The sequence below is a fragment of the Taurulus bubalis genome (genome assembly GCF_910589615.1).
Source record: "Taurulus bubalis genome assembly, chromosome: 10".
Lineage (NCBI taxonomy): Eukaryota > Metazoa > Chordata > Actinopteri > Perciformes > Cottidae > Taurulus > Taurulus bubalis.
Genome location: NC_136598.1, coordinates 28,508,802 through 28,536,629, shown reverse-complemented (window position 1 = coordinate 28,536,629; position 27,828 = coordinate 28,508,802). Strand labels below are relative to the sequence as shown.

Genomic DNA, 27,828 nt, shown 5'->3' with positions numbered 1-27,828 from the left:
GGTCTGCTGAGACCCTCATAGACCCTCATAGACCCTCATAGACCCTCAGCTCCTTTAAGTCCACATTGAAGACCTTTCTGTTTGCTGCTGCCTTTAACTGAACCAGATTCAATTACTGCATCTCACTACTGCATTTTATTTCTTAAACTGCACTGCAACTTTTATTCAACTTTTATTTTTTAAGTTGCTTTTTCTACTTTTATTTTGCCTTTTGACTGTTTTAATGTTTTACTGTTTTAATGTTTTCTTAACTGTTTTTAAATCTGCATTATGTTTTGATGCTTTTAATGGTTTTATGTGAAGCACTTTGAATCGCCTTGTTGTTGAAATGTGCTACAAATAAACTTGACTTGCCTTGCCCTCCTCTCTACCTCCTTCTTCATGGATCTTTGTTATCTGGATCGTGGCCATGCATATACTACTCACTATATGAATAGTTTCAGTCATAGTCATGTAATGTGCTGTAACTCTGTTACGTTGTTCATTCTGGTCACATGACATCTATTGCTTCTGTCCATCCAGGAGAGGGATCCTCCTCTGTTGCTCTCCCTCAGGGTTCTTCCTGTTTCCCTGTGAAAGGGTTTTTACTATCTTTATTTGGGAGTTTTTCCTGATCTGATGTGAGGTCCCGGGGCAGGATGTCATGTGTACAGATTGTAAAGCTCTGAAGGGAGTTTGTATTTGTGAAGTTGGGCTATATAAAATAAACTGAACTAAATAAAACACTTGTATTGAGGTTCTTCCCCGGCTAAACGTTCCTCAGTCACGGTTCTTCAGTAAAGGAGCCACAGAAGAAGAAGAAGAACTTAAACTGATGTTTTATTAGGGTTGAGTCTCTGAATGGAAATATGATGCTGGATCCTTTAAAATTGATAAGAGTCCATGATACAAAACAAAAAACAGGTTTAATGAGACGATAAACTTTTAAATAAACTCCAAATGGGCGGTGATGACTCCTCCCCCTCCAGAATTCACCGTGACCTCAACAGGTGACCAGAAACGACCAATCGGCTCGCAGCAGACCACCTGGACCAGTTCAGAGAGGAAAGCGTCCTCCGGTCTGCTGACGGCCGATTGGCTGCTGAGACGGGATGTTGTAGAGGAGGGGCCGGGTTGGTGTCAGTGTGGGCGTGGCTTGTCGGCGGTGGGCGTGGCCTACAGGTAACCCTCCTTCCTGAACTGCTCGTGCAGGATGTCTCGGTACTCGTCGAAGCCGCCGTCGATGCGTCCGACCTTCCCGTACTCGCACACCCACAGCTCCTTGCACACCAGCCGGATCAGACGCTCGTCGTGAGACACCAGGACGACTCCGCCCTGAAACATGACGGCACCCGGTGAGGACACCATATTACCCCACCAGAGAGCTCGTAGTACCACATTACCCCACTAGAGAGCTCATAGTACCATATTACCCCACTAGAGAGCTCATAGTACCATATTACCCCACTAGAGAGCTCATAGTACCACATTACCCCACTAGAGAGCTTATAGTACCATATTACCCCACCAGAGAGCTCGTAGTACCACATTACCCCACTAGAGAGCTCATAGTACCACATTACCCCACTAGAGAGCTCATAGTACCACATTACCCCACTAGAGAGCTCATAGTACCACATTACCCCACTAGAGAGCTCATAGTACCACATTACCCCACTAGAGAGCTCATAGTACCATATTACCCCACTAGAGAGCTCATAGTACCACATTACCCCACTAGAGAGCTCATAGTACCATATTACCCCACTAGAGAGCTCGTAGTACCATATTACCCCACTAGAGAGCTCGTAGTACCACATTACCCCACTAGAGAGCTCATAGTACCACATTACCCCACTAGAGAGCTCATAGTACCACATTACCCCACTAGAGAGCTCATAGTACCATATTACCCCACTAGAGAGCTCATAGTACCACATTACCCCACTAGAGAGCTCATAGTACCATATTACCCCACTAGAGAGCTCGTAGTACCATATTACCCCACTAGAGAGCTCATAGTACCACATTACCCCACTAGAGAGCTCATAGTACCACATTACCCCACTAGAGAGCTTATAGTACCATATTACCCCACTAGAGAGCTCGTAGTACCACATTACCCCACTAGAGAGCTCATAGTACCATATTACCCCACTAGAGAGCTCATAGTACCATATTACCCCACTAGAGAGCTCATAGTACCATATTACCCCACTAGAGAGCTCGTAGTACCATATTACCCCACTAGAGAGCTCATAGTACCATATTACCCCACTAGAGAGCTCATAGTACCATATTACCCCACCAGAGAGCTCATAGTACCATATTACCCCACCAGAGAGCTTATAGTACCATATTACCCCACTAGAGAGCTTATAGTACCATATTACCCCACTAGAGAGCTCATAGTACCATATACACACACATCCTCCTTCCTTCCTTCCTTCCCTTCCTCCCTCCCTCCCTCCTTACTCTGAACTTGTTGAGGGCTTTAGCCAGAGCCTCGATGGTCTCCATGTCCAGGTGATTGGTCGGCTCATCTAGGATGTAGAAGTTTGGACTGAAGGACAGAGAGACAACAACATCATCATCACATCATCATCACATCCTCCTCGCTAACAGCTGGACCCAGAGCTTTCTACTACCATGGCATGGTCATCTGTGCAAAGGCCACCCGGCTCTTCTGCCCCCCCGACAGGCTGGCCACCGGCCGGGTGGACAGCTCCCCGGTGATGCCGTAGCCGCCCAGCTGGTGGCGGTACTCCTCCTCCGTCCGCCCTGCGACACAGAGACAGCCATCGGCCAATCAGATCGCCTGAAGCTACAGTAACCATAAGCCAATCAGAGTTATTGGTTCCCTAAACAGAACCTATGAACAACAAGTTCCCTAAACAGAACCTATGAACAAATAGCCAATGGTTCCCTAAATAGAGCCTATGAAAAAAGAGTAATTGGTTCCCTAAATAGAGCCTATGAACAAATAGCCAATGGTTCCCTAAACAGAACCTATGAACAAATAGTCAATGGTTCCCTAAACAGAACCAATGAACAAATAGTCAATGGTTCCCTAAACAGAACCTATGAACAAATAGTCAATGGTTCCCTAAACAGAACCTATGAACAAATAGTCAATGGTTCCCTAAATAGAACCTATGAAATAAGAGTAATTGGTTCCCTAAATAGAGCCTATGAACAAATAGCCAATGGTTCCCTAAACAGAACCTATGAACAACAAGTTAATTGTTCCCCAAATAGAACCTATGAACAAATAGTCAATGGTTCCCTAAACAGAACCTATGAACAAATAGTCAATGGTTCCCTAAACAGAACCTATGAACAACAAGTTCCCTAAACAGAACCTATGAACAAATAGCCAATGGTTCCCTAAATAGAACCTATGAAAAAAGAGTAATTGGTTCCCTAAATAGAGCCTATGAACAAATAGCCAATGGTTCCCTAAACAGAACCAATGAACAAATAGTCAATGGTTCCCTAAACAGAACCTATGAACAAATAGTCAATGGTTCCCTAAACAGAACCAATGAACAAATAGTCAATGGTTCCCTAAACAGAACCTATGAAATAAGAGTAATTGGTTCCCTAAATAGACAACACAAAAGACAACCATCGGCCAATCAGATCGCCTGAAGCTACGGATCACCGTAGCTTCAGGCGATCTGATTGGCCGATGGTTGCCTTGGTGTGGTGGTGGTTACCGGGGAAGCGGTTGAGCAGCAGCTCGATGGAGCAGACGTTCAGGTCCAGCTGGTCCACGTGGTGCTGACTGAAGTACCCGATCTTCAGGTTCCTGAGGATAACCAGAACCACCAGAAACACGTCAACAGTTTGTTTACTGAACCTTTTACTGTTCGGAGAAGAGTCCATGGTTCCCTATAGAGTCCATGGTTCCCTATAGAGTTCATGGTTCCCTATAGAGTCCATGGTTCCCTATAGAGTTCATGGTTCCCTATAGAGTTCATGGTTCCCTATAGAGTCCATGGTTCCCTATAGAGTCCATGGTTCCCTATATAGTCCATGGTTCCCTAGAGAGTCAGTGGTTCCCTAGAGAGTCAATAGTTCCCTATAGAGAGTCAATAGTTCTCTAAAGAGAGTCAATGGTTCCCTAAAGAGTCAATGGTTCCCTAAAGAGTCAATAGTTCCCTAAAGAGTCAATGGTTCCTTATAGAGAGTTAATGGTTCCCTATAGAGAGTCAATAGTTCCCTAAAGAGAGTCAATAGTTCCCTAAAGAGAGTCAATGGTTCCCTAAAGAGAGTCAATAGTTCCCTAAAGAGAGTCAATGGTTCCCTAAAGAGTCAATGGTTCCTTATAGAGTTAATGGTTCCCTAAAGAGTCAATAGTTCCCTAAAGAGAGTCAATGGTTCCCTAAAGAGAGTCAATGGTTCCCTAAAGAGAGTCAATGGTTCCCTAAAGAGAGAAAACAGATATAATAAAGGCTCCCTATGACGGGGCCCTGAATACGTTCAGGTAAACGTATTCAGGTGAGTGCTATGCTCTGATTGGTCCGTTGGTCATCTCACCTGTGAGATTGTCTCATTCCGCCCACCGGCGTCAACTCGCCCATCAGCAGCTTGAGGACGGTCGTTTTACCGGCGCCATTTTCACCGACCTGACGGGAAATAACACGTGACAATCAATAACAGTCCTGATTCTGGATTATTGATTACACACACACACATATATATATATATATATACATATATATATATATATATATATATATATATATATATATATATACATACATATATATATATATATATATATATATATATATATATATATATATATATATATATATATATATATATATATATATATATATATATATATATATATATTTACTGATGACGTACGATGCAGATGCGAGACTCGAGGTCAGCTGACACGTTGAGTCCAGAGAAGAGCGGGCGGTCTGGAGTGTAATAGAACTCCACTTCATCCAGCTGCAGGATGGGAGGAGACAACTTCTCAAAGTTATCTGGGAACCTGGAGGAGAAACACACCATCAGTCAGTGTCTCAGTCAGTCACTGTCAGTCAGTCAGTGTCTCAGTCAGTCACTGTCAGTCAGTCAGTCAGTGTCTCAGTCAGTCAGTGTCTCAGTCAGTCACTGTGTCAGTCAGTGTCTCAGTCAGTCAGTGTCTCAGTCAGTCAGTGTCTCAGTCAGTCACTGTGTCAGTCAGTGTGTCAGTCAGTGTCTCAGTCAGTCAGTGTCTCAGTCAGTCACTGTCAGTCAGTCAGTGTCTCAGTCAGTCACTGTCAGTCAGTCAGTCAGTGTCTCAGTCAGTCAGTGTCTCAGTCAGTCACTGTGTCAGTCAGTGTCTCAGTCAGTCAGTGTCAGTCAGTCAGTCAGTCAGTCAGTCAGTGTCTCAGTCAGTCAGTCAGTGTCTCAGTCAGTCAGTGTCTCAGTCAGTCAGTGTCAGTCAGTCAGTCAGTCAGTGTCTCAGTCAGTCAGTCAGTGTCTCAGTCAGTCAGTGTCTCAGTCAGTCAGTCACTGTGTCAGTCAGTCACTGTGTCAGTCAGTCAGTGTCTCAGTCAGTCAGTCACTGTGTCAGTCAGTCAGTGTCTCAGTCAGTCAGTCACTGTCTCAGTCAGTCAGTGTCTCAGTCAGTCAGTCAGTGTCTCAGTCAGTCAGTCAGTCACTGTGTCAGTCAGTCAGTGTCTCAGTCAGTCAGTCAGTCACTGTGTCAGTCAGTCAGTGTCTCAGTCAGTCAGTCAGTCACTGTGTCAGTCAGTCAGTGTCTCAGTCAGTCACTGTCTCAGTCAGTCAGTGTCTCAGTCAGTCAGTGTCTCAGTCAGTCAGTGTCTCAGTCAGTCAGTCAGTGTCTCAGTCAGTCAGTCAGTGTCTCAGTCAGTGTCTCAGTCAGTCAGTCAGTGTCTCAGTCAGTCAGTGTCTCAGTCAGTCAGTCAGTGTCTCAGTCAGTCAGTCAGTCAGTGTCTCAGTCAGTCAGTCAGTCAGTGTCTCAGTCAGTCAGTCAGTCAGTGTCTCAGTCAGTCAGTGTCTCAGTCAGTCAGTCAATCAATGTCTCAGTCAGTCAGTCAGTGTCTCAGTCAGTCAGTCAGTGTCTCAGTCAGTCAGTGTCTCAGTCAGTCAGTCAGTGTCTCAGTCAGTCAGTCAGTGTCTCAGTCAGTCAGTGTCAGTCAGTCAGTCAGTCAGTCAGTGTCTCAGTCAGTCAGTCACTGTGTCAGTCAGTCAGTGTCTCAGTCAGTCAGTGTCTCAGTCAGTCAGTCACTGTGTCAGTCAGTCAGTGTCTCAGTCAGTCAGTCACTGTCTCAGTCAGTCAATGTGTCAGTCAGTCAATGTGTCAGTCAGTCACTGTCTCAGTCAGTCAGTCACTGTGTCAGTCAGTCAGTGTCTCAGTCAGTCAGTCAGTGTCTCAGTCAGTGTCTCAGTCAGTGTCTCAGTCAGTCAGTGTCTCAGTCAGTCAGTCACTGTGTCAGTCAGTCAGTGTCTCAGTCAGTCAGTGTCTCAGTCAGTCAGTCACTGTGTCAGTCAGTCAGTGTCTCAGTCAGTCAGTCACTGTCTCAGTCAGTCAATGTGTCAGTCAGTCAATGTGTCAGTCAGTCACTGTCTCAGTCAGTCAGTCACTGTGTCAGTCAGTCAGTGTCTCAGTCAGTCAGTCAGTCAGTGTCTCAGTCAGTCAGTCAGTGTCTCAGTCAGTCAGTCAGTCAGTGTCTCAGTCAGTCAGTCAGTGTCTCAGTCAGTCAGTCAGTCAGTGTCTCAGTCAGTCAGTCAGTCAGTGTCTCAGTCAGTCAGTCAGTGTCTCAGTCAGTCAGTCAGTCAGTGTCTCAGTCAGTCAGTCAGTGTCTCAGTCAGTCAGTCAGTGTCTCAGTCAGTCAGTGTCTCAGTCAGTCAGTCAGTGTCTCAGTCAGTCAGTCAGTCAGTGTCTCAGTCAGTCAGTCAGTGTCTCAGTCAGTCAGTCAGTCAGTGTCTCAGTCAGTCAGTCAGTCAGTGTCTCAGTCAGTCAGTCAGTGTCTCAGTCAGTCAGTCAGTCAGTGTCTCAGTCAGTCAGTCAGTGTCTCAGTCAGTCAGTCAGTGTCTCAGTCAGTCAGTGTCTCAGTCAGTCAGTCAGTGTCTCAGTCAGTCAGTCAGTCAGTGTCTCAGTCAGTCAGTGTCTCAGTCAGTCAGTCAGTCAGTGTCTCAGTCAGTCAGTCAGTCAGTGTCTCAGTCAGTGTCTCAGTCAGTCAGTCAGTCAGTGTCTCAGTCAGTCAGTCAGTCAGTGTCTCAGTCAGTGTCTCAGTCAGTCAGTCAGTCAGTGTCTCAGTCAGTCAGTCAGTCAGTGTCTCAGTCAGTGTCTCAGTCAGTCAGTCAGTGTCTCAGTCAGTCAGTGTCTCAGTCAGTCAGTCAGTGTCTCAGTCAGTCAGTCAGTCAGTGTCTCAGTCAGTCAGTCAGTCAGTGTCTCAGTCAGTCAGTGTCTCAGTCAGTCAGTGTCTCAGTCAGTCAGTGTCTCAGTCAGTCAGTCAGTGTCTCAGTCAGTCAGTCAGTGTCTCAGTCAGTCAGTGTCTCAGTCAGTCAGTCAGTGTCTCAGTCAGTCAGTCAGTGTCTCAGTCAGTCAGTGTCAGTCAGTCAGTCAGTCAGTCAGTGTCTCAGTCAGTCAGTGTCTCAGTCAGTCAGTCACTGTGTCAGTCAGTCAGTGTCTCAGTCAGTCAGTGTCTCAGTCAGTCAGTCACTGTGTCAGTCAGTCAGTGTCTCAGTCAGTCAGTCACTGTCTCAGTCAGTCAATGTGTCAGTCAGTCAGTGTCTCAGTCAGTCAGTCAGTGTCTCAGTCAGTCAGTCAGTGTCTCAGTCAGTCAGTCAGTGTCTCAGTCAGTCAGTCAGTGTCTCAGTCAGTCAGTCAGTGTCTCAGTCAGTCAGTGTCTCAGTCAGTCAGTCAGTCAGTGTCTCAGTCAGTCAGTCAGTCAGTGTCTCAGTCAGTCAGTGTCTCAGTCAGTCAGTCAGTCAGTGTCTCAGTCAGTCAGTGTCTCAGTCAGTCAGTGTCTCAGTCAGTCAGTCAGTCAGTGTCTCAGTCAGTCAGTCAGTGTCTCAGTCAGTCAGTCAGTCAGTGTCTCAGTCAGTCAGTCAGTCAATGTCTCAGTCAGTCAGTCAGTGTCTCAGTCAGTCAGTCAGTGTCTCAGTCAGTCAGTCAGTGTCTCAGTCAGTCAGTCAGTCAGTGTCTCAGTCAGTCAGTCAGTCAGTCAGTGTCTCAGTCAGTCAGTGTCTCAGTCAGTCAGTCAGTGTCTCAGTCAGTCAGTCAGTGTCTCAGTCAGTCAGTGTCTCAGTCAGTCAGTGTCTCAGTCAGTCAGTGTCTCAGTCAGTCAGTCAGTGTCTCAGTCAGTCAGTGTCTCAGTCAGTCAGTGTCTCAGTCAGTCAGTGTCTCAGTCAGTCAGTCAGTCAGTGTCTCAGTCAGTCAGTCAGTCAGTCAGTGTCTCAGTCAGTCAGTGTCTCAGTCAGTCAGTGCATGTATTCAATGTCGTCTCCTCACCTTAAAGTGACCTCAGTTTCTTTCTCCAGGGCCTTCAGCTCAGGTCTGCAACAGAAACACACATTTAGGTGGGATTCACTGTCTGTGTGTGTACTGCGAGTACTAGGATATAGTACTAGGTCAGAGTACTAGGATATAGTGCCAGGTCAGAGTACTAGGATATAGTGCCAGGTCAGAGTACTAGGATATAGTGCCAGGTCAGAGTACTAGGATATAGTGCCAGGTCAGAGTACTAGGATATAGTGCCAGGTCAGAGTACTAGGATATAGTGCCAGGTCAGAGTACTAGGATATAGTGCCAGGTCAGAGTACTAGGATATAGTACCATGGCGTGTACATGGCGTGAATACTCACAGTCTCTCCAGCAGTTTCAGTTTGCTCTGGACCTGAGCCGCTCTATTAGCGTTGTACCGAAATCTGTCAATAAACACCTGAAATACAAACATCAGTCAGAAACAATGCATTGTGGTAAAAACACAAACAAACAAACATGCACACTATGTGACCGTCCTCTACTTTATGAATGAATCAGGCAAATACACTGAAGATGTCACGGTTTTATGAGTCTGATTGCACTGCAGTAGTACCTGTATGTGCCGTCTGTACTGCAGTAGTACCTGTATGTGCCGTCTGTACTGCAGTAGTACCTGTATGTGCCGTCTGTACTGCAGAAGTACCTGTATGAGCCGTCTGTACTGCAGAAGTACCTGTATGTGCCGTCTGTACTGCAGTAGTACCTGTATGTACTGCAGTAGTACCTGTATGTGCCGTCTGTACTGCAGAAGTACCTGTATGTGCCGTCTGTACTGCAGTAGTACCTGTATGTGATGTCTGTACTGCAGTAGTACCTGTATGTGATGTCTGTACTGCAGTAGTACCTGTATGTACTGCAGTAGTACCTGTATGAGCCGTCTGTACTGCAGTAGTACCTGTATGAGCCGTCTGTACTGCAGTAGTACCTGTATGTGCCGTCTGTACTGCAGAAGTACCTGTATGTGCCGTCTGTACTGCAGTAGTACCTGTATGTACTGCAGTAGTACCTGTATGTGCCGTCTGTACTGCAGAAGTACCTGTATGTGCCGTCTGTACTGCAGTAGTACCTGTATGTGATGTCTGTACTGCAGTAGTACCTGTATGTGATGTCTGTACTGCAGAAGTACCTGTATGTGCTGTATGCACTGCAGTAGTACCTGTATGTACTGCAGTAGTACCTGTATGTGCTGTATGTACTGCAGTAGTACCTGTATGAGCCGTCTGTACTGCAGAAGTACCTGTATGTACTGCAGTAGTACCTGTATGAGCCGTCTGTACAGCAGAAGTACCTGTATGTGATGTCTGTACTGCAGTAGTACCTGTATGTGATGTCTGTACTGCAGAAGTACCTGTATGTGATGTCTGTACTGCAGTAGTACCTGTATGAGCCGTCTGTACTGCAGTAGTACCTGTATGTGATGTCTGTACTGCAGTAGTACCTGTATGAGCCGTCTGTACTGCAGTAGTACCTGTATGAGCTATCTGTACTGCAGTAGTACCTGTATGTGCTGAAGTAGTACCTGTATGAGCCGTCTGTACTGCAGTAGCAACAGTAGTAGTACCTGTATGAGCCGTCTATACTGCAGTAGTACCTGTATGAGCCGTCTATACTGCAGTAGTACCTGTATGAGCCGTCTGTACTGCAGTAGCAACAGTAGTAGTACCTGTATGAGCCGTCTGTACTGTAGTAGCAACAGTAGTAGTACCTGTATGAGCCGTCTGTACTGCAGTAGTAGTACCTGTATGTACTGTCTGTACTGCAGCAGCAGTAGTACCTGTATATATATATATATACACACATACATAACCGTTCAAAAGTTTGGGGTCACCCAGACAAATGTTCAGCAATTTCTCTCATGGAATAATCTTCATCTCTAAGAACAAGAACAGACTGGTGAGTTTCACATGAAAGTTCTCTTTTTCTGGTCATTCTGAGAGTATAATGAACCCACACATGTGATGCTCCAGATACTCAACTAGCTCATAGGAAGGCCAGTTGTAAAGCTTCTCTCACCAGCATAACTGTTTTAAGTTGTGCTAACATAATTGCACAAGGGTTTTCTAATCATCCATTAGTCTTCTATGCGATGAGCAAACACAATGTACCATTAGAACACTGAGTGATAGTTGCTGGAAATGGGCCTCTATACACCTATGTAGATATTTCATTAAAAACCAGATGTTTCCACCTAGAATAGTCATTTACCACATTAACAATGTATAGAGTATTTATGATTTATTTAATGTTATCTTCATTGGAATAAACACTGCTTTTCTCTGAAAAATAAGGACATTTCTAAGTGACCCCAAACTTTTGAACGGTAGTGTGTGTGTGTGTGTGTGTGTATATATTTTGTAGACTTAATACTTACAATATGCAATACTGCTGTACTATACTGAATATTGTTTTGCTACTACAACATTTCACTACATAATATTACACTTATATGCCATAATATGTATAATGTACCAGCCTTTTTATTTGACCATATATACTGTTACACCACTTTACTTTGAGGAGACGTCACTGTTAGTCTAGAACACTGAATAATGTTTCCACCAGTAAACCTGAACATGCACACCTCTCTCTGTGTGACAGCGATAACCGCATAACTATATAGATTATAATTAACTAGAGGATACACTTCCTACACGGAGATCTTAAACCCTTAAATATAAACATTAGCCCGGCCACCCTACAGAAGAAACTCATTTTGTTTTTTTTATTAAAATAAAAGTTGGATAAAATCTCCATTGTCCTCTCCTTACATGTAGTGAGGTGTCGGTAGTAGAACTTATATGTAGTGAGGTGTCGGTAGTAGAACTTATATGTAGTGAGGTGTCGTAGGTAGAACTTATATGTAGTGAGGTGTCGTAGGTAGAACTTATATGTAGTGAGGTGTCGGTAGTAGAACTTATATGTAGTGAGGTGTCGGTAGTAGAACTTATATGTAGTGAGGTGTCGGTAGTAGAACTTATATGTAGTGAGGTGTCGGTAGGTAGAACTTATATGTAGTGAGGTGTCGGTAGTAGAACTTATATGTAGTGAGGTGTCGGTAGTAGAACTTATATGTAGTGAGGTGTCGTAGGTAGAACTTATATGTAGTGAGGTGTCGTAGGTAGAACTTATATGTAGTGAGGTGTCGTAGGTAGAACTTATATGTAGTGAGGTGTCGTAGGTAGAACTTATATGTAGTGAGGTGTCGTAGGTAGAACTTATATGTAGTGAGGTGTCGTAGGTAGAACTTATATGTAGTGAGGTGTCGTAGGTAGAACTTATATGTAGTGAGGTGTCGGTAGTAGAACTTATATGTAGTGAGGTGTCGGTAGTAGAACTTATATGTAGTGAGGTGTCTTAGGTAGAACTTATATGTAGTGAGGTGTCTTAGGTAGAACTTATATGTAGTGAGGTGTCTTAGGTAGAACTTATATGTAGTGAGGTGTCTTAGGTAGAACTTATATGTAGTGAGGTGTCTTAGGTAGAACTTATATGCAGTGAGGTGTCGGTAGTAGAACTTATATGTAGTGAGGTGTCGTAGGTAGAACTTATATGTAGTGAGGTGTCGTAGGTAGAACTTATATGTAGTGAGGTGTCGGTAGTAGAACTTATATGTAGTGAGGTGTCGGTAGTAGAACTTATATGTAGTGAGGTGTCGGTAGGTAGAACTTATATGTAGTGAGGTGTCGGTAGTAGAACTTATATGTAGTGAGGTGTCGGTAGTAGAACTTATATGTAGTGAGGTGTCGGTAGTAGAACTTATATGTAGTGAGGTGTCGGTAGTAGAACTTATATGTAGTGAGGTGTCGGTAGGTAGAACTTATATGTAGTGAGGTGTCGGTAGTAGAACTTATATGTAGTGAGGTGTCGGTAGTAGAACTTATATGTAGTGAGGTGTCGGTAGTAGAACTTATATGTAGTGAGGTGTCGGTAGGTAGAACTTATATGTAGTGAGGTGTCGGTAGTAGAACTTATATGTAGTGAGGTGTCGGTAGTAGAACTTATATGTAGTGAGGTGTCGTAGGTAGAACTTATATGTAGTGAGGTGTCGTAGGTAGAACTTATATGTAGTGAGGTGTCGTAGGTAGAACTTATATGTAGTGAGGTGTCGTAGGTAGAACTTATATGTAGTGAGGTGTCGTAGGTAGAACTTATATGTAGTGAGGTGTCGGTAGTAGAACTTATATGTAGTGAGGTGTCGGTAGTAGAACTTATATGTAGTGAGGTGTCTTAGGTAGAACTTATATGTAGTGAGGTGTCTTAGGTAGAACTTATATGTAGTGAGGTGTCTTAGGTAGAACTTATATGTAGTGAGGTGTCTTAGGTAGAACTTATATGTAGTGAGGTGTCGGTAGTAGAACTTATATGTAGTGAGGTGTCGTAGGTAGAACTTATATGTAGTGAGGTGTCGTAGGTAGAACTTATATGTAGTGAGGTGTCGGTAGTAGAACTTATATGTAGTGAGGTGTCGGTAGTAGAACTTATATGTAGTGAGGTGTCGGTAGGTAGAACTTATATGTAGTGAGGTGTCGGTAGTAGAACTTATATGTAGTGAGGTGTCGGTAGTAGAACTTATATGTAGTGAGGTGTCGGTAGTAGAACTTATATGTAGTGAGGTGTCGGTAGTAGAACTTATATGTAGTGAGGTGTCGGTAGGTAGAACTTATATGTAGTGAGGTGTCGGTAGTAGAACTTATATGTAGTGAGGTGTCGGTAGTAGAACTTATATGTAGTGAGGTGTCGGTAGTAGAACTTATATGTAGTGAGGTGTCGGTAGTAGAACTTATATGTAGTGAGGTGTCGGTAGTAGAACTTATATGTAGTGAGGTGTCGGTAGTAGAACTTATATGTAGTGAGGTGTCGGTAGTAGAACTTATATGTAGTGAGGTGTCGGTAGGTAGAACTTATATGTAGTGAGGTGTCGGTAGTAGAACTTATATGTAGTGAGGTGTCGGTAGTAGAACTTATATGTAGTGAGGTGTCGTAGGTAGAACTTATATGTAGTGAGGTGTCGTAGGTAGAACTTATATGTAGTGAGGTGTCGTAGGTAGAACTTATATGTAGTGAGGTGTCGTAGGTAGAACTTATATGTAGTGAGGTGTCGTAGGTAGAACTTATATGTAGTGAGGTGTCGGTAGTAGAACTTATATGTAGTGAGGTGTCGGTAGTAGAACTTATATGTAGTGAGGTGTCGGTAGTAGAACTTATATGTAGTGAGGTGTCGGTAGTAGAACTTATATGTAGTGAGGTGTCGGTAGTAGAACTTATATGTAGTGAGGTGTCGTAGGTAGAACTTATATGTAGTGAGGTGTCGTAGGTAGAACTTATATGTAGTGAGGTGTCGTAGGTAGAACTTATATGTAGTGAGGTGTCGGTAGTAGAACTTATATGTAGTGAGGTGTCGGTAGTAGAACTTATATGTAGTGAGGTGTCTTAGGTAGAACTTATATGTAGTGAGGTGTCTTAGGTAGAACTTATATGTAGTGAGGTGTCTTAGGTAGAACTTATATGTAGTGAGGTGTCTTAGGTAGAACTTATATGTAGTGAGGTGTCGGTAGTAGAACTTATATGTAGTGAGGTGTCGGTAGTAGAACTTATATGTAGTGAGGTGTCGTAGGTAGAACTTATATGTAGTGAGGTGTCGTAGGTAGAACTTATATGTAGTGAGGTGTCGGTAGTAGAACTTATATGTAGTGAGGTGTCGGTAGTAGAACTTATATGTAGTGAGGTGTCGGTAGGTAGAACTTATATGTAGTGAGGTGTCGGTAGTAGAACTTATATGTAGTGAGGTGTCGGTAGTAGAACTTATATGTAGTGAGGTGTCGGTAGTAGAACTTATATGTAGTGAGGTGTCGGTAGTAGAACTTATATGTAGTGAGGTGTCGGTAGGTAGAACTTATATGTAGTGAGGTGTCGGTAGTAGAACTTATATGTAGTGAGGTGTCGGTAGTAGAACTTATATGTAGTGAGGTGTCGTAGGTAGAACTTATATGTAGTGAGGTGTCGTAGGTAGAACTTATATGTAGTGAGGTGTCGTAGGTAGAACTTATATGTAGTGAGGTGTCGTAGGTAGAACTTATATGTAGTGAGGTGTCGTAGGTAGAACTTATATGTAGTGAGGTGTCGGTAGTAGAACTTATATGTAGTGAGGTGTCGGTAGTAGAACTTATATGTAGTGAGGTGTCGGTAGTAGAACTTATATGTAGTGAGGTGTCGGTAGTAGAACTTATATGTAGTGAGGTGTCGGTAGTAGAACTTATATGTAGTGAGGTGTCGGTAGTAGAACTTATATGTAGTGAGGTGTCGTAGGTAGAACTTATATGTAGTGAGGTGTCGTAGGTAGAACTTATATGTAGTGAGGTGTCGTAGGTAGAACTTATATGTAGTGAGGTGTCGGTAGTAGAACTTATATGTAGTGAGGTGTCGGTAGTAGAACTTATATGTAGTGAGGTGTCGGTAGTAGAACTTATATGTAGTGAGGTGTCGGTAGTAGAACTTATATGTAGTGAGGTGTCTTAGGTAGAACTTATATGTAGTGAGGTGTCTTAGGTAGAACTTATATGTAGTGAGGTGTCTTAGGTAGAACTTATATGTAGTGAGGTGTCTTAGGTAGAACTTATATGTAGTGAGGTGTCGGTAGTAGAACTTATATGTAGTGAGGTGTCGTAGGTAGAACTTATATGTAGTGAGGTGTCGTAGGTAGAACTTATATGTAGTGAGGTGTCGGTAGTAGAACTTATATGTAGTGAGGTGTCGTAGGTAGAACTTATATGTAGTGAGGTGTCGGTAGTAGAACTTATATGTAGTGAGGTGTCTTAGGTAGAACTTATATGTAGTGAGGTGTCGGTAGTAGAACTTATATGTAGTGAGGTGTCGTAGGTAGAACTTATATGTAGTGAGGTGTCGTAGGTAGAACTTATATGTAGTGAGGTGTCGGTAGTAGAACTTATATGTAGTGAGGTGTCAGTAGTAGAACTTATATGTAGTCAGGTGTCGGTAGTAGAACTTATATGTAGTGAGGTGTCGTAGGTAGAACTTATATGTAGTGAGGTGTCGGTAGTAGAACTTATATGTAGTGAGGTGTCGTAGGTAGAACTTATATGTAGTGAGGTGTCGGTAGTAGAACTTATATATAGTGAGGTGTCGTAGGTAGAACTTATATGTAGTGAGGTGTCGTAGGTAGAACTTATATGTAGTGAGGTGTCGGTAGTAGAACTTATATGTAGTGAGGTGTCGTAGGTAGAACTTATATGTAGTGAGGTGTCGGTAGTAGAACTTATATATAGTGAGGTGTCGGTAGGTAGAACTTATATGTAGTGAGGTGTCGGTAGTAGAACTTATATGTAGTGAGGTGTCGGTAGTAGAACTTATATGTAGTGAGGTGTCGGTAGGTAGAACTTATATGTAGTGAGGTGTCGGTAGTAGAACTTATATGTAGTGAGGTGTCGGTAGTAGAACTTATATGTAGTGAGGTGTCGGTAGTAGAACTTATATGTAGTGAGGTGTCGGTAGTAGAACTTATATGTAGTGAGGTGTCGGTAGGTAGAACTTATATGTAGTGAGGTGTCGGTAGTAGAACTTATATGTAGTGAGGTGTCGGTAGTAGAACTTATATGTAGTGAGGTGTCGGTAGTAGAACTTATATGTAGTGAGGTGTCGGTAGGTAGAACTTATATGTAGTGAGGTGTCGGTAGTAGAACTTATATGTAGTGAGGTGTCGGTAGTAGAACTTATATGTAGTGAGGTGTCGTAGGTAGAACTTATATGTAGTGAGGTGTCGTAGGTAGAACTTATATGTAGTGAGGTGTCGTAGGTAGAACTTATATGTAGTGAGGTGTCGGTAGTAGAACTTATATGTAGTGAGGTGTCGGTAGTAGAACTTATATGTAGTGAGGTGTCTTAGGTAGAACTTATATGTAGTGAGGTGTCTTAGGTAGAACTTATATGTAGTGAGGTGTCTTAGGTAGAACTTATATGTAGTGAGGTGTCTTAGGTAGAACTTATATGTAGTGAGGTGTCTTAGGTAGAACTTATATGTAGTGAGGTGTCGGTAGTAGAACTTATATGTAGTGAGGTGTCGTAGGTAGAACTTATATGTAGTGAGGTGTCGGTAGTAGAACTTATATGTAGTGAGGTGTCGGTAGGTAGAACTTATATGTAGTGAGGTGTCGGTAGTAGAACTTATATGTAGTGAGGTGTCGGTAGGTAGAACTTATATGTAGTGAGGTGTCGGTAGTAGAACTTATATGTAGTGAGGTGTCGGTAGTAGAACTTATATGTAGTGAGGTGTCGGTAGTAGAACTTATATGTAGTGAGGTGTCGGTAGGTAGAACTTATATGTAGTGAGGTGTCGGTAGTAGAACTTATATGTAGTGAGGTGTCGGTAGTAGAACTTATATGTAGTGAGGTGTCGGTAGGTAGAACTTATATGTAGTGAGGTGTCGGTAGTAGAACTTATATGTAGTGAGGTGTCGGTAGTAGAACTTATATGTAGTGAGGTGTCGGTAGGTAGAACTTATATGTAGTGAGGTGTCGGTAGTAGAACTTATATGTAGTGAGGTGTCGGTAGTAGAACTTATATGTAGTGAGGTGTCGGTAGTAGAACTTATATGTAGTGAGGTGTCGGTAGTAGAACTTATATGTAGTGAGGTGTCGGTAGTAGAACTTATATGTAGTGAGGTGTCGGTAGTAGAACTTATATGTAGTGAGGTGTCGGTAGGTAGAACTTATATGTAGTGAGGTGTCGGTAGTAGAACTTATATGTAGTGAGGTGTCGGTAGTAGAACTTATATGTAGTGAGGTGTCGGTAGTAGAACTTATATGTAGTGAGGTGTCGGTAGTAGAACTTATATGTAGTGAGGTGTCGTAGGTAGAACTTATATGTAGTGAGGTGTCTTAGGTAGAACTTATATGTAGTGAGGTGTCTTAGGTAGAACTTATATGTAGTGAGGTGTCTTAGGTAGAACTTATATGTAGTGAGGTGTCTTAGGTAGAACTTATATGTAGTGAGGTGTCGGTAGTAGAACTTATATGTAGTGAGGTGTCGTAGGTAGAACTTATATGTAGTGAGGTGTCGTAGGTAGAACTTATATGTAGTGAGGTGTCGGTAGTAGAACTTATATGTAGTGAGGTGTCGTAGGTAGAACTTATATGTAGTGAGGTGTCGGTAGTAGAACTTATATGTAGTGAGGTGTCTTAGGTAGAACTTATATGTAGTGAGGTGTCTTAGGTAGAACTTATATGTAGTGAGGTGTCTTAGGTAGAACTTATATGTAGTGAGGTGTCTTAGGTAGAACTTATATGTAGTGAGGTGTCGGTAGTAGAACTTATATGTAGTGAGGTGTCGTAGGTAGAACTTATATGTAGTGAGGTGTCGTAGGTAGAACTTATATGTAGTGAGGTGTCGGTAGTAGAACTTATATGTAGTGAGGTGTCAGTAGTAGAACTTATATGTAGTCAGGTGTCGGTAGTAGAACTTATATGTAGTGAGGTGTCGTAGGTAGAACTTATATGTAGTGAGGTGTCGGTAGTAGAACTTATATGTAGTGAGGTGTCGGTAGTAGAACTTATATGTAGTGAGGTGTCAGTAGTAGAACTTATATGTAGTCAGGTGTCGGTAGTAGAACTTATATGTAGTGAGGTGTCGTAGGTAGAACTTATATGTAGTGAGGTGTCGGTAGTAGAACTTATATGTAGTGAGGTGTCGGTAGTAGAACTTATATGTAGTGAGGTGTCGTAGGTAGAACTTATATGTAGTGAGGTGTCGGTAGGTAGAACTTATATGTAGTGAGGTGTCGGTAGTAGAACTTATATGTAGTGAGGTGTCGTAGGTAGAACTTATATGTAGTGAGGTGTCGTAGGTAGAACTTATATGTAGTGAGGTGTCTTAGGTAGAACTTATATGTAGTGAGGTGTCTTAGGTAGAACTTATATGTAGTGAGGTGTCGTAGGTAGAACTTATATGTAGTGAGGTGTCGGTAGGTAGAACTTATATGTAGTGAGGTGTCGTAGGTAGAACTTATATGTAGTGAGGTGTCGGTAGTAGAACTTATATGTAGTGAGGTGTCGTAGGTAGAACTTATATGTAGTGAGGTGTCGGTAGTAGAACTTATATGTAGTGAGGTGTCGGTAGTAGAACTTATATGTAGTGAGGTGTCGGTAGTAGAACTTATATGTAGTGAGGTGTCGGTAGTAGAACTTACATGTAGTCAGGTGTCGTAGGTAGAACCGCAGTGCCGCTGAGTCGCCGCTCTCCTGTCTGACGTCACACGCTGCCACGGACTCTCCACTGCCAGTAATCTCACTCGCTGTCTCTCCAACAACGTTAGCTAACGTATTAGCTAGCTGACTAGTTTGCCATTAACACTCGCGACGTCAAAGATCTTCTATTGCTAAGATGATCACGACCTCAGTTTTTTTCCCGTGTCCCACTCCAATCTCAGAAACGGCGGACAGTTGACCCCCCCCTCCCAAAAACAAAAACTCTTCGGATCTACGTGATTCATGTGGATGTCATATTTTGGTTTCAAAACGGCGAATTTCGCCGAAAGGTGAGGGATTTTCATGCCTGCTGTATGTGCTGTCTGTACTGCAGCAGTAGTACCTGTATGTGCTGTCTGTACTGCAGCTGGGCTTCGTATTCTCTCTGCTGGTTCTTCAGCCGGTCTTCTTTGGTCTTGACGAAGTTCTCGTAGTCGCCACGGTAACTGTCCAGCCTCTGGGAGTGCAGGTGCACGATGTCGGTTACCACGGCGTTCAGGAAGTTACGGTCGTGGGACACGACCAAGATGGTGGACTGCCAGGTCTGTGTAGAGGTGTTAGGGTTAGCTCGGGGCTAACGCTCGCACTGCTTTCAATGAGGAATGCTAACAGGAAGGTAACTGACCTGCAGGTAGGTCTCCAGCCACAGAATGGCTCTCACGTCCAGCATGTTGGTGGGCTCTGAAACGCACAGTACATCAGAGTACTACAGAGTACTACCACAGTACATCAGAGTATTACCAAAATACTACTACTGGTACTACTAACCACAATACTACCAGGATGAAGGCCATGCAAAAAAACTCATAGAACTACTAGTACTCCTATTACTACTACCTGTCCTTCTACTAGTACCAGTACCCCTACCAGTATTTATACTAGTACCAGTACCCCTACTAGTACCAGTACCCCTCTGCCTCCTGGGCCCTACCTCCTGGGCCCTACCTCCTGGGTCCTACCTCCTGGGCCCTACCTCCTGGGCCCTACCTCCTGGGCCCTACCTCCTGGGCCCTACCTCCTGGGTCCTACCTCCTGGGTCCTACCGCCTGCCCCCCACCTCCTAAACCCCACCTCCTGCCTGCCCCCACCTCCTGGGCCCCACCTCCTGGGCCCTACCTCCTGGGCCCTACCTCCCACCTCCTGGGCCCCACCTCCTATGCCCCACCTCCTGCCTCTGACTCCTGGGCCCTACCTCCTACCTCCTAGACCCCCTACCTCCTAGGCCCCCTACCTCCTGCCTCGGATCATGGCTGTGTCTGAAAGCTGGTCCTGCCTCCTGCCTCCTGCCTCCTGTCCCTTGTCTCCTACCTCCTGCCTCCTGTCCCTTGTCTCTTGTCTTCTACCTCCTGTCTCCTGCCCCTTGTCTTCTACCTCCTGTCTCCTGCCTCCTGTCTCTTGTCCCTTGTCTCCTACCTCCTGCCTCCTGCCTCCTGTCCCTTGTCTCTTGTCTTCTACCTCCTGTCTCCTGCCCCTTGTCTTCTACCTCCTGTCTCCTGCCCCTTGTCTCTTGTCTCCTACCTCCTGTGTTTTTCCTGATCCGATGTGAGGTCCTGGGACAGGATGTCTATGTGTACAGATAAAGCCCTGAGGGGAGTTTGTGATTGTGGGCTCTACAAAATAAACTGAATTGAAAAGCACTACTACTCCTACTAGCACCAGTACTCCTACTAGTACTCCTACTAGTACTCCTACCAGTACCAGTACTCCTACCAGTACTCCTACCAGTACTAGTACTCCTACAAGAGGATCTGACTCACCATCCAGCAGCAGCAGATCCGGCCTGATGAAGACAGATAAGATAGATGATGAGTCTCACTCTCAGACCAGCAGGCAGACACACAGAAAGGCAGACAGGCAGACACACAGACAGAGAGACAGACAGGCAGAGAGAGAGACAGAAACTCACCGAGCAAACAGAGCTCTGGCCAAAGCCAACCTCATCCTCCATCCTCCTGAGAACTCCCTGCACACAGACGCTCACGTTACGATGACATCATACAGTACGCTGTGTGTGTGTGTGTGTGTGAGGACTCACCTGGTAGTCTGCTGTTGCATCTTGGGAGAGAATCCGAGACCGGCCAGGATGACGGAGGCTCTGATTGGACGAGACAGGCGTCAGTCAGAAACACACGTTGGAGTTGTTGTGAGCACCAACAACCAGCAGGAGGCGTAATAATACATTACAGTTAATAGCATAGCATAGGTACCGGGCTGGAGCTTTGTCGGCCTCGATCTCCTCCAGCTTTCCGTAGATCTCCGTCAGTCTGACGCTCTCCAACCCATCAGAACTGAAACGCAGAGAACGGGCTGCTGAGGCTCATGGGTAATGTAGTTTAGAGCCACTCCACATCACACAACCACACAACTTGTCTTTGAGAGACAGGAAGTACGACCTCAGGGTGTTAGCTTTGGGGCTATGCTATATGATAACAAACATAACGTTCTGATAGTCATCTCTCACGTTCCGTTGGCGATGCGGGCGTTGAGCGTCTTCTCCTCGCCCAGCAGCCCCTCCCTCAGAGTGTCGCTCAGCAGGACGCTCTGCAGCGCCCCCGTGTCGTCGCCCGCCACTTCCTGTTCCACGTGCAGGATGGAGATGTGGGGCGGCACCCGCAGGTTACGGATGGCCAGCATCTTCAGCAGCGTCGTCTTGCCTAGCCCGTTACGACCAATCAGACCGTACCGCCGGCCCGTCGCCAGAGATAGCTCCGCCCCCTGAAGCAAACACCTGAGACAGGAACACAGCCATTAAGAAACCTATAAACTAAACCTTAAACCTTAGACTAGAGATGAACTCACCTTTCTATAAACTAAACCTTAGACTAGAGATGAACTCACCTTTCTATAAACTAAACCTTAAACCTTAGACTAGAGATGAACTCACCTTTCTATAAACTAAACCTTAAACCTTAGACTAGAGATGAACTCACCTTTCTATAAACTAAACCTTAAACCTTAGACTAGAGATGAACTCACCTTTCTCCAAACGAAACATCAAAGTTCTCGATGCGGATGTCGTAGCTGCGGTTCTTCCCTGATTGGTCGACTCGGTTCTCCTTCTTACTGCTGGCCTGACTGGCTGACGCCTCCTCCAGCACTCTGAGACACAGGACGACAGGTGAGAGGAGGACAGGTGAGAGGAGGACAGGTGAGAAGAGGACAGGTGAGAAGAGGACAGGTGAGGGGAGGTAAGGACAGGTAAAGACAGGTGAGGACAGGTAAAGACAGGTGAGGACAGGTAAAGACAGGTGAGGACAGGTGAGGACAGGTGAGGACAGGTAAAGATAGGTAAAGACAGGTGAGGACAGGTAAAGACAGGTGAGGACAGGTAAGGACAGGTGAGGACAGGTAAGGACAGGTGAGGACAGGTGAGGACAGGTAAAGATAGGTAAAGACAGGTAAAGACAGGTGAGGACAGGTAAAGACAGGTAAAGACAGGTGAGGACAGGTAAAGACAGGTGAGGACAGGTGAGGACAGGTAAAGACAGGTGAGGACAGGTGAGGACAGGTAAAGACAGGTAAAGACAGGTAAAGACAGGTGAGGACAGGTAAAGACAGGTGAGGACAGGTGAGGACAGGTAAAGACAGGTGAGGACAGGTAAAGACAGGTGAGGACAGGTAAGGACAGGTGAGGACAGGTAAAGACAGGTGAGGACAGGTAAAGACAGGTAAAGACAGGTGAGGACAGGTAAAGACAGGTGAGGACAGGTGAGGACAGGTAAAGACAGGTGAGGACAGGTGAGGACAGGTGAGGACAGGTGAGGACAGGTAAGGACAGGTGAGGACAGGTAAGGACAGGTGAGGACAGGTGAGGACAGGTAAAGATAGGTAAAGACAGGTAAAGACAGGTGAGGACAGGTAAAGACAGGTAAAGACAGGTGAGGACAGGTAAAGACAGGTGAGGACAGGTGAGGACAGGTAAAGACAGGTGAGGACAGGTGAGGACAGGTAAAGACAGGTAAAGACAGGTGAGGACAGGTAAAGACAGGTGAGGACAGGTGAGGACAGGTGAGGACAGGTAAAGACAGGTGAGGACAGGTAAAGACAGGTGAGGACAGGTAAGGACAGGTGAGGACAGGTAAAGACAGGTGAGGACAGGTAAAGACAGGTAAAGACAGGTGAGGACAGGTAAAGACAGGTGAGGACAGGTGAGGACAGGTAAAGACAGGTGAGGACAGGTGAGGACAGGTGAGGACAGGTAAAGACAGGTAAAGACAGGTGAGGACAGGTAAAGACAGGTGAGGACAGGTGAGGACAGGTAAAGACAGGTGAGGACAGGTAAAGACAGGTGAGGACAGGTAAAGACAGGTGAGGACAGGTAAAGACAGGTGAGGACAGGTAAAGACAGGTAAAGACAGGTGAGGACAGGTAAAGACAGGTAAAGACAGGTAAAGGCAGGTGAGGACAGGTGAGGACAGGTGAGGACAGGTAAAGGCAGGTGAGGACAGGTAAAGGCAGGTGAGGACAGGTAAAGGCAGGTGAGGACAGGTAAAGGCAGGTAAAGACAGGTGAGGACAGGTAAAGACAGGTGAGGACAGGTAAAGACAGGTAAAGACAGGTAAAGACAGGTGAGAACAGGTAAAGACAGGTGAGAACAGGTAAAGACAGGTGAGGACAGGTAAAGACAGGTGAGGACAGGTAAAGACAGGTGAGGACAGGTAAAGACAGGTAAAGCCAGGTGAGGACAGGTGAGGACAGGTAAAGACAGGTAAAGACAGGTAAAGACAGCTGGGGACAGGTAAAGACAGCTGGGGACAGGTAAAGACAGGTAAAGACAGGTGAGGACAGGTAAGGACAGGTGAGGACAGGTGAGGACAGGTGAGGACAGGTGAGGACAGATAAAGACAGGTGAGGACAGGTAAAGACAGGTGAGGACAGGTAAAGACAGGTGAGAACAGGTAAAGACAGGTGAGGACAGGTAAAGACAGGTAAAGACAGGTGAGGACAGGTAAAGACAGGTGAGGACAGGTGAGGACAGGTGAGGACAGGTAAAGACAGGTAAAGACAGGTAAAGGCAGGTGAGGACAGGTGAGGACAGGTGAGGACAGGTGAGGACAGGTAAAGGCAGGTGAGGACAGGTAAAGGCAGGTGAGGACAGGTGAGGACAGGTGAGGACAGGTAAAGACAGGTGAGTACAGGTAAAGGCAGGTGAGGACAGGTGAGGACAGGTAAAGACAGGTAAAGGCAGGTGAGGACAGGTAAAGACAGGTAAAGGCAGGTGAGGACAGGTAAAGGCAGGTGAGGATAGGTGAGGACAGGTAAAGACAGGTGAGGACAGGTAAAGGCAGGTGAGGACAGGTACTGACATTGGCGTAGCGGGCTTCAGGCAGTCCTTCTCGTTCCGGCGCTCATGCTTAGCTTTCAGCTTGGCCTCGGCCTTCTCCAGTTTCTTGGCGTCCACCGTCTAGAGACAGGAAGTGATGCGTTTAAAGTCACATGTTCAAACCCACGAATCAGAGACCAGCTGTTCCTTCAGTCCATTCTGAATAATGCGTGCAGGGTAAGGGGACTCACCGTGTTCTGGCCACGCTTCATCATCCAGATGCCTTGAACATCGTCCGCTGCACAAACTGAAGCAGGAGAACGAGTCACTTCATTGAGCCAACAACCAACAGAAGAGTTAACAGAAGGTTATCGGTTCTTACCGCTGTCTGCCGATATCTGAGAGAGCTGGACCGGAGCGTCCAGTAGCACCTGCCTCTGAGTGCCATGGTGGTTGTTCCTGTTCAATGCACAGAACGTGTTATTCCTCTCAAAAACATCTGGAGACAGATGTCTAAAGGGAACAGAACCTTACAGCTTCAGGGTGTTGAACATCTGGAGACAGATGTCTCTGACGTGGTCCTCGTTCTTGCGGTCAGCAGACACCTCCTGCAGGACGCCCCCCACGGCCTCGTAGACCTCCTCTCCATCCTCAAAGTCTCCTCCACAGCTGTGCAGCACACCTGAACACACCACACACACCTGAGTGAGCAACACACACCTGAACACACAACACACACCTGAGTGAGCAACACACACCTGAACACACAACACACACCTGAGTGAGGAACACACACCTGAACACACAACACACACCTGAACACACCACACACACCTGAGTGAGCAACACACACCTGAACACACACACACCTGAGTGAGGAACACACACCTGAACACACAACACACACCTGAACACACCACACACACCTGAGTGAGCAACACACACAACACACACCTGAGTGAGGAACACACACCTGAACACACAACACACACCTGAACACACCACACACACCTGAGTGAGGAACACACACCTGAACACACAACACACACCTGAGTGAGCAACACACACCTGAACACACAACACACACCTGAACACACAACACACACCTGAGTGAGCAACACACACCTGAACACACAACACACACCTGAGTGAGCAACACACACCTGAACACACAACACACACCTGAGTGAGCAACACACACCTGAACACACAACACACACCTGAACACACCACACACACCTGAGTGAGCAACACACACCTGAACACACACCTGAGTGAGCAACACACACCTGAGTGAACAACACACACACCTGAACACATCACACACACCTGAACACACAACACACACCTGAACACACACCTGAGTGAGCAATACACACCTGAACACATCACACACACCTGAACACACAACACACACCTGAACACATCACACACACCTGAGTGAGCAACACACACCTGAACACACCACACACACCTGAACACACACCTGAACTCACAACACACACCTGAACTCACAACACACACACAACACACACACCTGAGTGAGCAACACACACCTGAACACATCACACACACCTGAACACATCACACACACCTGAACACACAACACACACCTGAACACATCACACACACCTGAGTGAGCAACACACACCTGAACACACCACACACACCTGAACACACCACACACACCTGAACACACCACACACACCTGAACTCACAACACACACCTGAACTCACAACACACACCTGAGTGAGCACACGCAGGTGTGTAGCATACTTCCTATAGTACTGCAGTAATACTTCCTATAGTACTGCTGTAATACTTCCTATAGTACTGCAGTAATACTTCCTATAGTACTGCAGTAATACTTCCTATAGAACTGCAGTAATACTTCCTATAGTACTGCAGTAATACTTCCTATAGTACTGCTGTAATACTTCCTATAGTACTGCTGTAATACTTCCTATAGTACTGCAGTAATACTTCCTATAGTACTGCAGTAATACTTCCTATAGTACTGCAGTAATACTTCCTATAGTACTGCTGTAATACTTCCTATAGTACTGCAGTAATACTTCCTATAGTACTGCTGTAATACTTCATATAGTACTGCTGTAATACTTCCTATAGTACTGCTGTAATACTTCCTATAGTACTGCAGTAATACTTCCTATAGTACTGCAGTAATACTTCCTATAGTACTGCAGTAATACTTCCTATAGTACTGCTGTAATACTTCCTATAGTACTGCTGTAATACTTCCTATAGTACTGCAGTAATACTTCCTATAGTACGACTTGTCCCTGTATTACTGATGTCGTACTTCTGGTAGTACTTATCGTAATATTTATGGTTGTCATAGTACTTCTGGTTACCAGAAGTAGTACCAGATATACTAACAGAAGTACTTATGGTAATACTTCTGGTAGTACTTGTGGTTGTATATCTGGCTGTATATCTGGTAATACTTTTGGTAGTACTTCTTGTCAATACTTCTGGTAGTACTTCTGGCTGTATATCTGATAGTACTTCTAGTAGAGCTTCTGGTAATACTTGTGGTAATAATTCTAGTAGTACTTGTGGTAATACTTCTGGTTGTATATCTGGCTATAAATCTGGTCTTGTCAATACTTCTGGTAATACTTCTAGTACTACTTTTATTAGTACTTCTGGCAGTACTTCTGGTATTACTTTTATTAGTACTTCTGGTATTACTTCTGGTAATACTTCTTGTCAATACTTCTGGTAATACTTCTTGTCAATACTTCTGGTAATACTTCTTGTCAATACTTTTATTAATACTTCTGGCAGTACTTCTGGTATTACTTCTAGTACTACTTTTATTAATACTTCTGGCAGTACTTCTGGTATTACTTCTGGTAATACTTCTTGTCAATACTTCTGGTAATACTTCTAGTAGTACTTCTGGCAGTACTTCTGGCAGTACTTCTGGTAATACTTCTTGTCAATACTTCTGGTAATACTTCTAGTAGTACTTCTGGCAATACTTCTAGTAGTACTTCTGGCAGTACTTCTGGCTGTTTATCCGGTCGTACCGGTCACACCGGCGGTAGCCCTGAAGCTACGCCGGGTTTCGGGGCTCGCAGCCCGCATCGAGCCACGCGCCTCCCGGTGTGCTGCCCGAAGCAGGACGGTGTTAGCCTCGTTAGCTTCGTTAGCTCTGGAGCTCAGAGCAGCAGACGAGCCGGCCGTCAGCGGCTCCACCGGGCCGGCAGGCGGCGGGTCTGTGCCCGCAAACAGCGGCTCTGTCCCCGGCTACTCACCCGTAATGTAGTCGAAGACCTCCGTGTCTATCTGAGGAAACTCGCTCTTCAGGATGTCCACGTACGTCGCCATGATACCCGGCCTTGGACACTGTCGCGGACACGCATGCGCCGATATGCGACAGCGCCGGGGATTCTGGGGGATGTAGTTGGTTGTCGTGTCGGTTGAGTTGACGTCATGGGGTAAATACTACAAAAGACGCAAAACTGAAATAATACTGGTTATCATAATAAATGTCTATATATAATATAATATACTTATATATGTATACTTTCATCATCCATTCTGAGTACATGTAGTACTGTAGTTCATCACCCTGTCAGTTCTGTAATACTCATGTAGTACTAGTACTATAGTACACAACGTGTCTAACGTTACTAATATTGTATTATATATCATAGTACATGCAGTATAATTGTACTTCATGTACCACAGTACAAGCAGTATTGTAGTACACGCAATACTACAGTACACGCAGTATTGTAGTACACGCAATACTACAGTACACGCAGTATTGTACTACAG

At 45.0% G+C, this 27,828-nt stretch overlaps 1 protein-coding gene across 1 annotated transcript; it reads right to left on the bottom strand.

The window, feature by feature from the left end:
- Nucleotides 1-802: 802 nt before the first annotated feature.
- Nucleotides 803-27,393, bottom strand: abcf3 (ATP-binding cassette, sub-family F (GCN20), member 3). The gene is made up of 21 exons (XM_079225414.1): nt 27,303-27,393; nt 24,552-24,699; nt 24,400-24,476; nt 24,269-24,324; nt 24,061-24,158; nt 21,731-21,853; nt 21,216-21,482; nt 20,962-21,042; nt 20,790-20,849; nt 20,661-20,717; nt 20,512-20,534; nt 19,380-19,435; nt 19,098-19,298; nt 8,818-8,894; nt 8,465-8,509; nt 4,858-4,990; nt 4,522-4,610; nt 3,699-3,790; nt 2,628-2,760; nt 2,455-2,542; nt 803-1,314 (listed from the first exon to the last, which is right to left on the bottom strand). The coding sequence occupies exons 1-21, from the start codon at nt 27,373-27,375 to the stop codon at nt 1,156-1,158; spliced, it is 2,136 nt and encodes a 711-aa protein (XP_079081540.1). The 5' UTR covers nt 27,376-27,393; the 3' UTR covers nt 803-1,155.
- Between the last annotated feature and the right edge of the window lie 435 nt (nt 27,394-27,828).

What these genes read in the sequence shown, in the direction of transcription:
- abcf3 (XM_079225414.1), bottom strand. Translation starts at nt 27,375, where the DNA reads ATGGCGACGTACGTGGACATCCTGAAGAGCGAGTTTCCTCAGATAGAC. An exon ending in CTGAAGCCCGCTACGCCAAT is followed by an intron (nt 21,854 to 24,060) that starts GTCAGTACCTGT and finishes CCTGTGTCTCAG; the next exon opens with AGTGCTGGAGGAGGCGTCAG. An exon ending in GGCTGGAGACCTACCTGCAG is followed by an intron (nt 19,299 to 19,379) that starts GTCAGTTACCTT and finishes ACCTCTACACAG; the next exon opens with ACCTGGCAGTCCACCATCTT.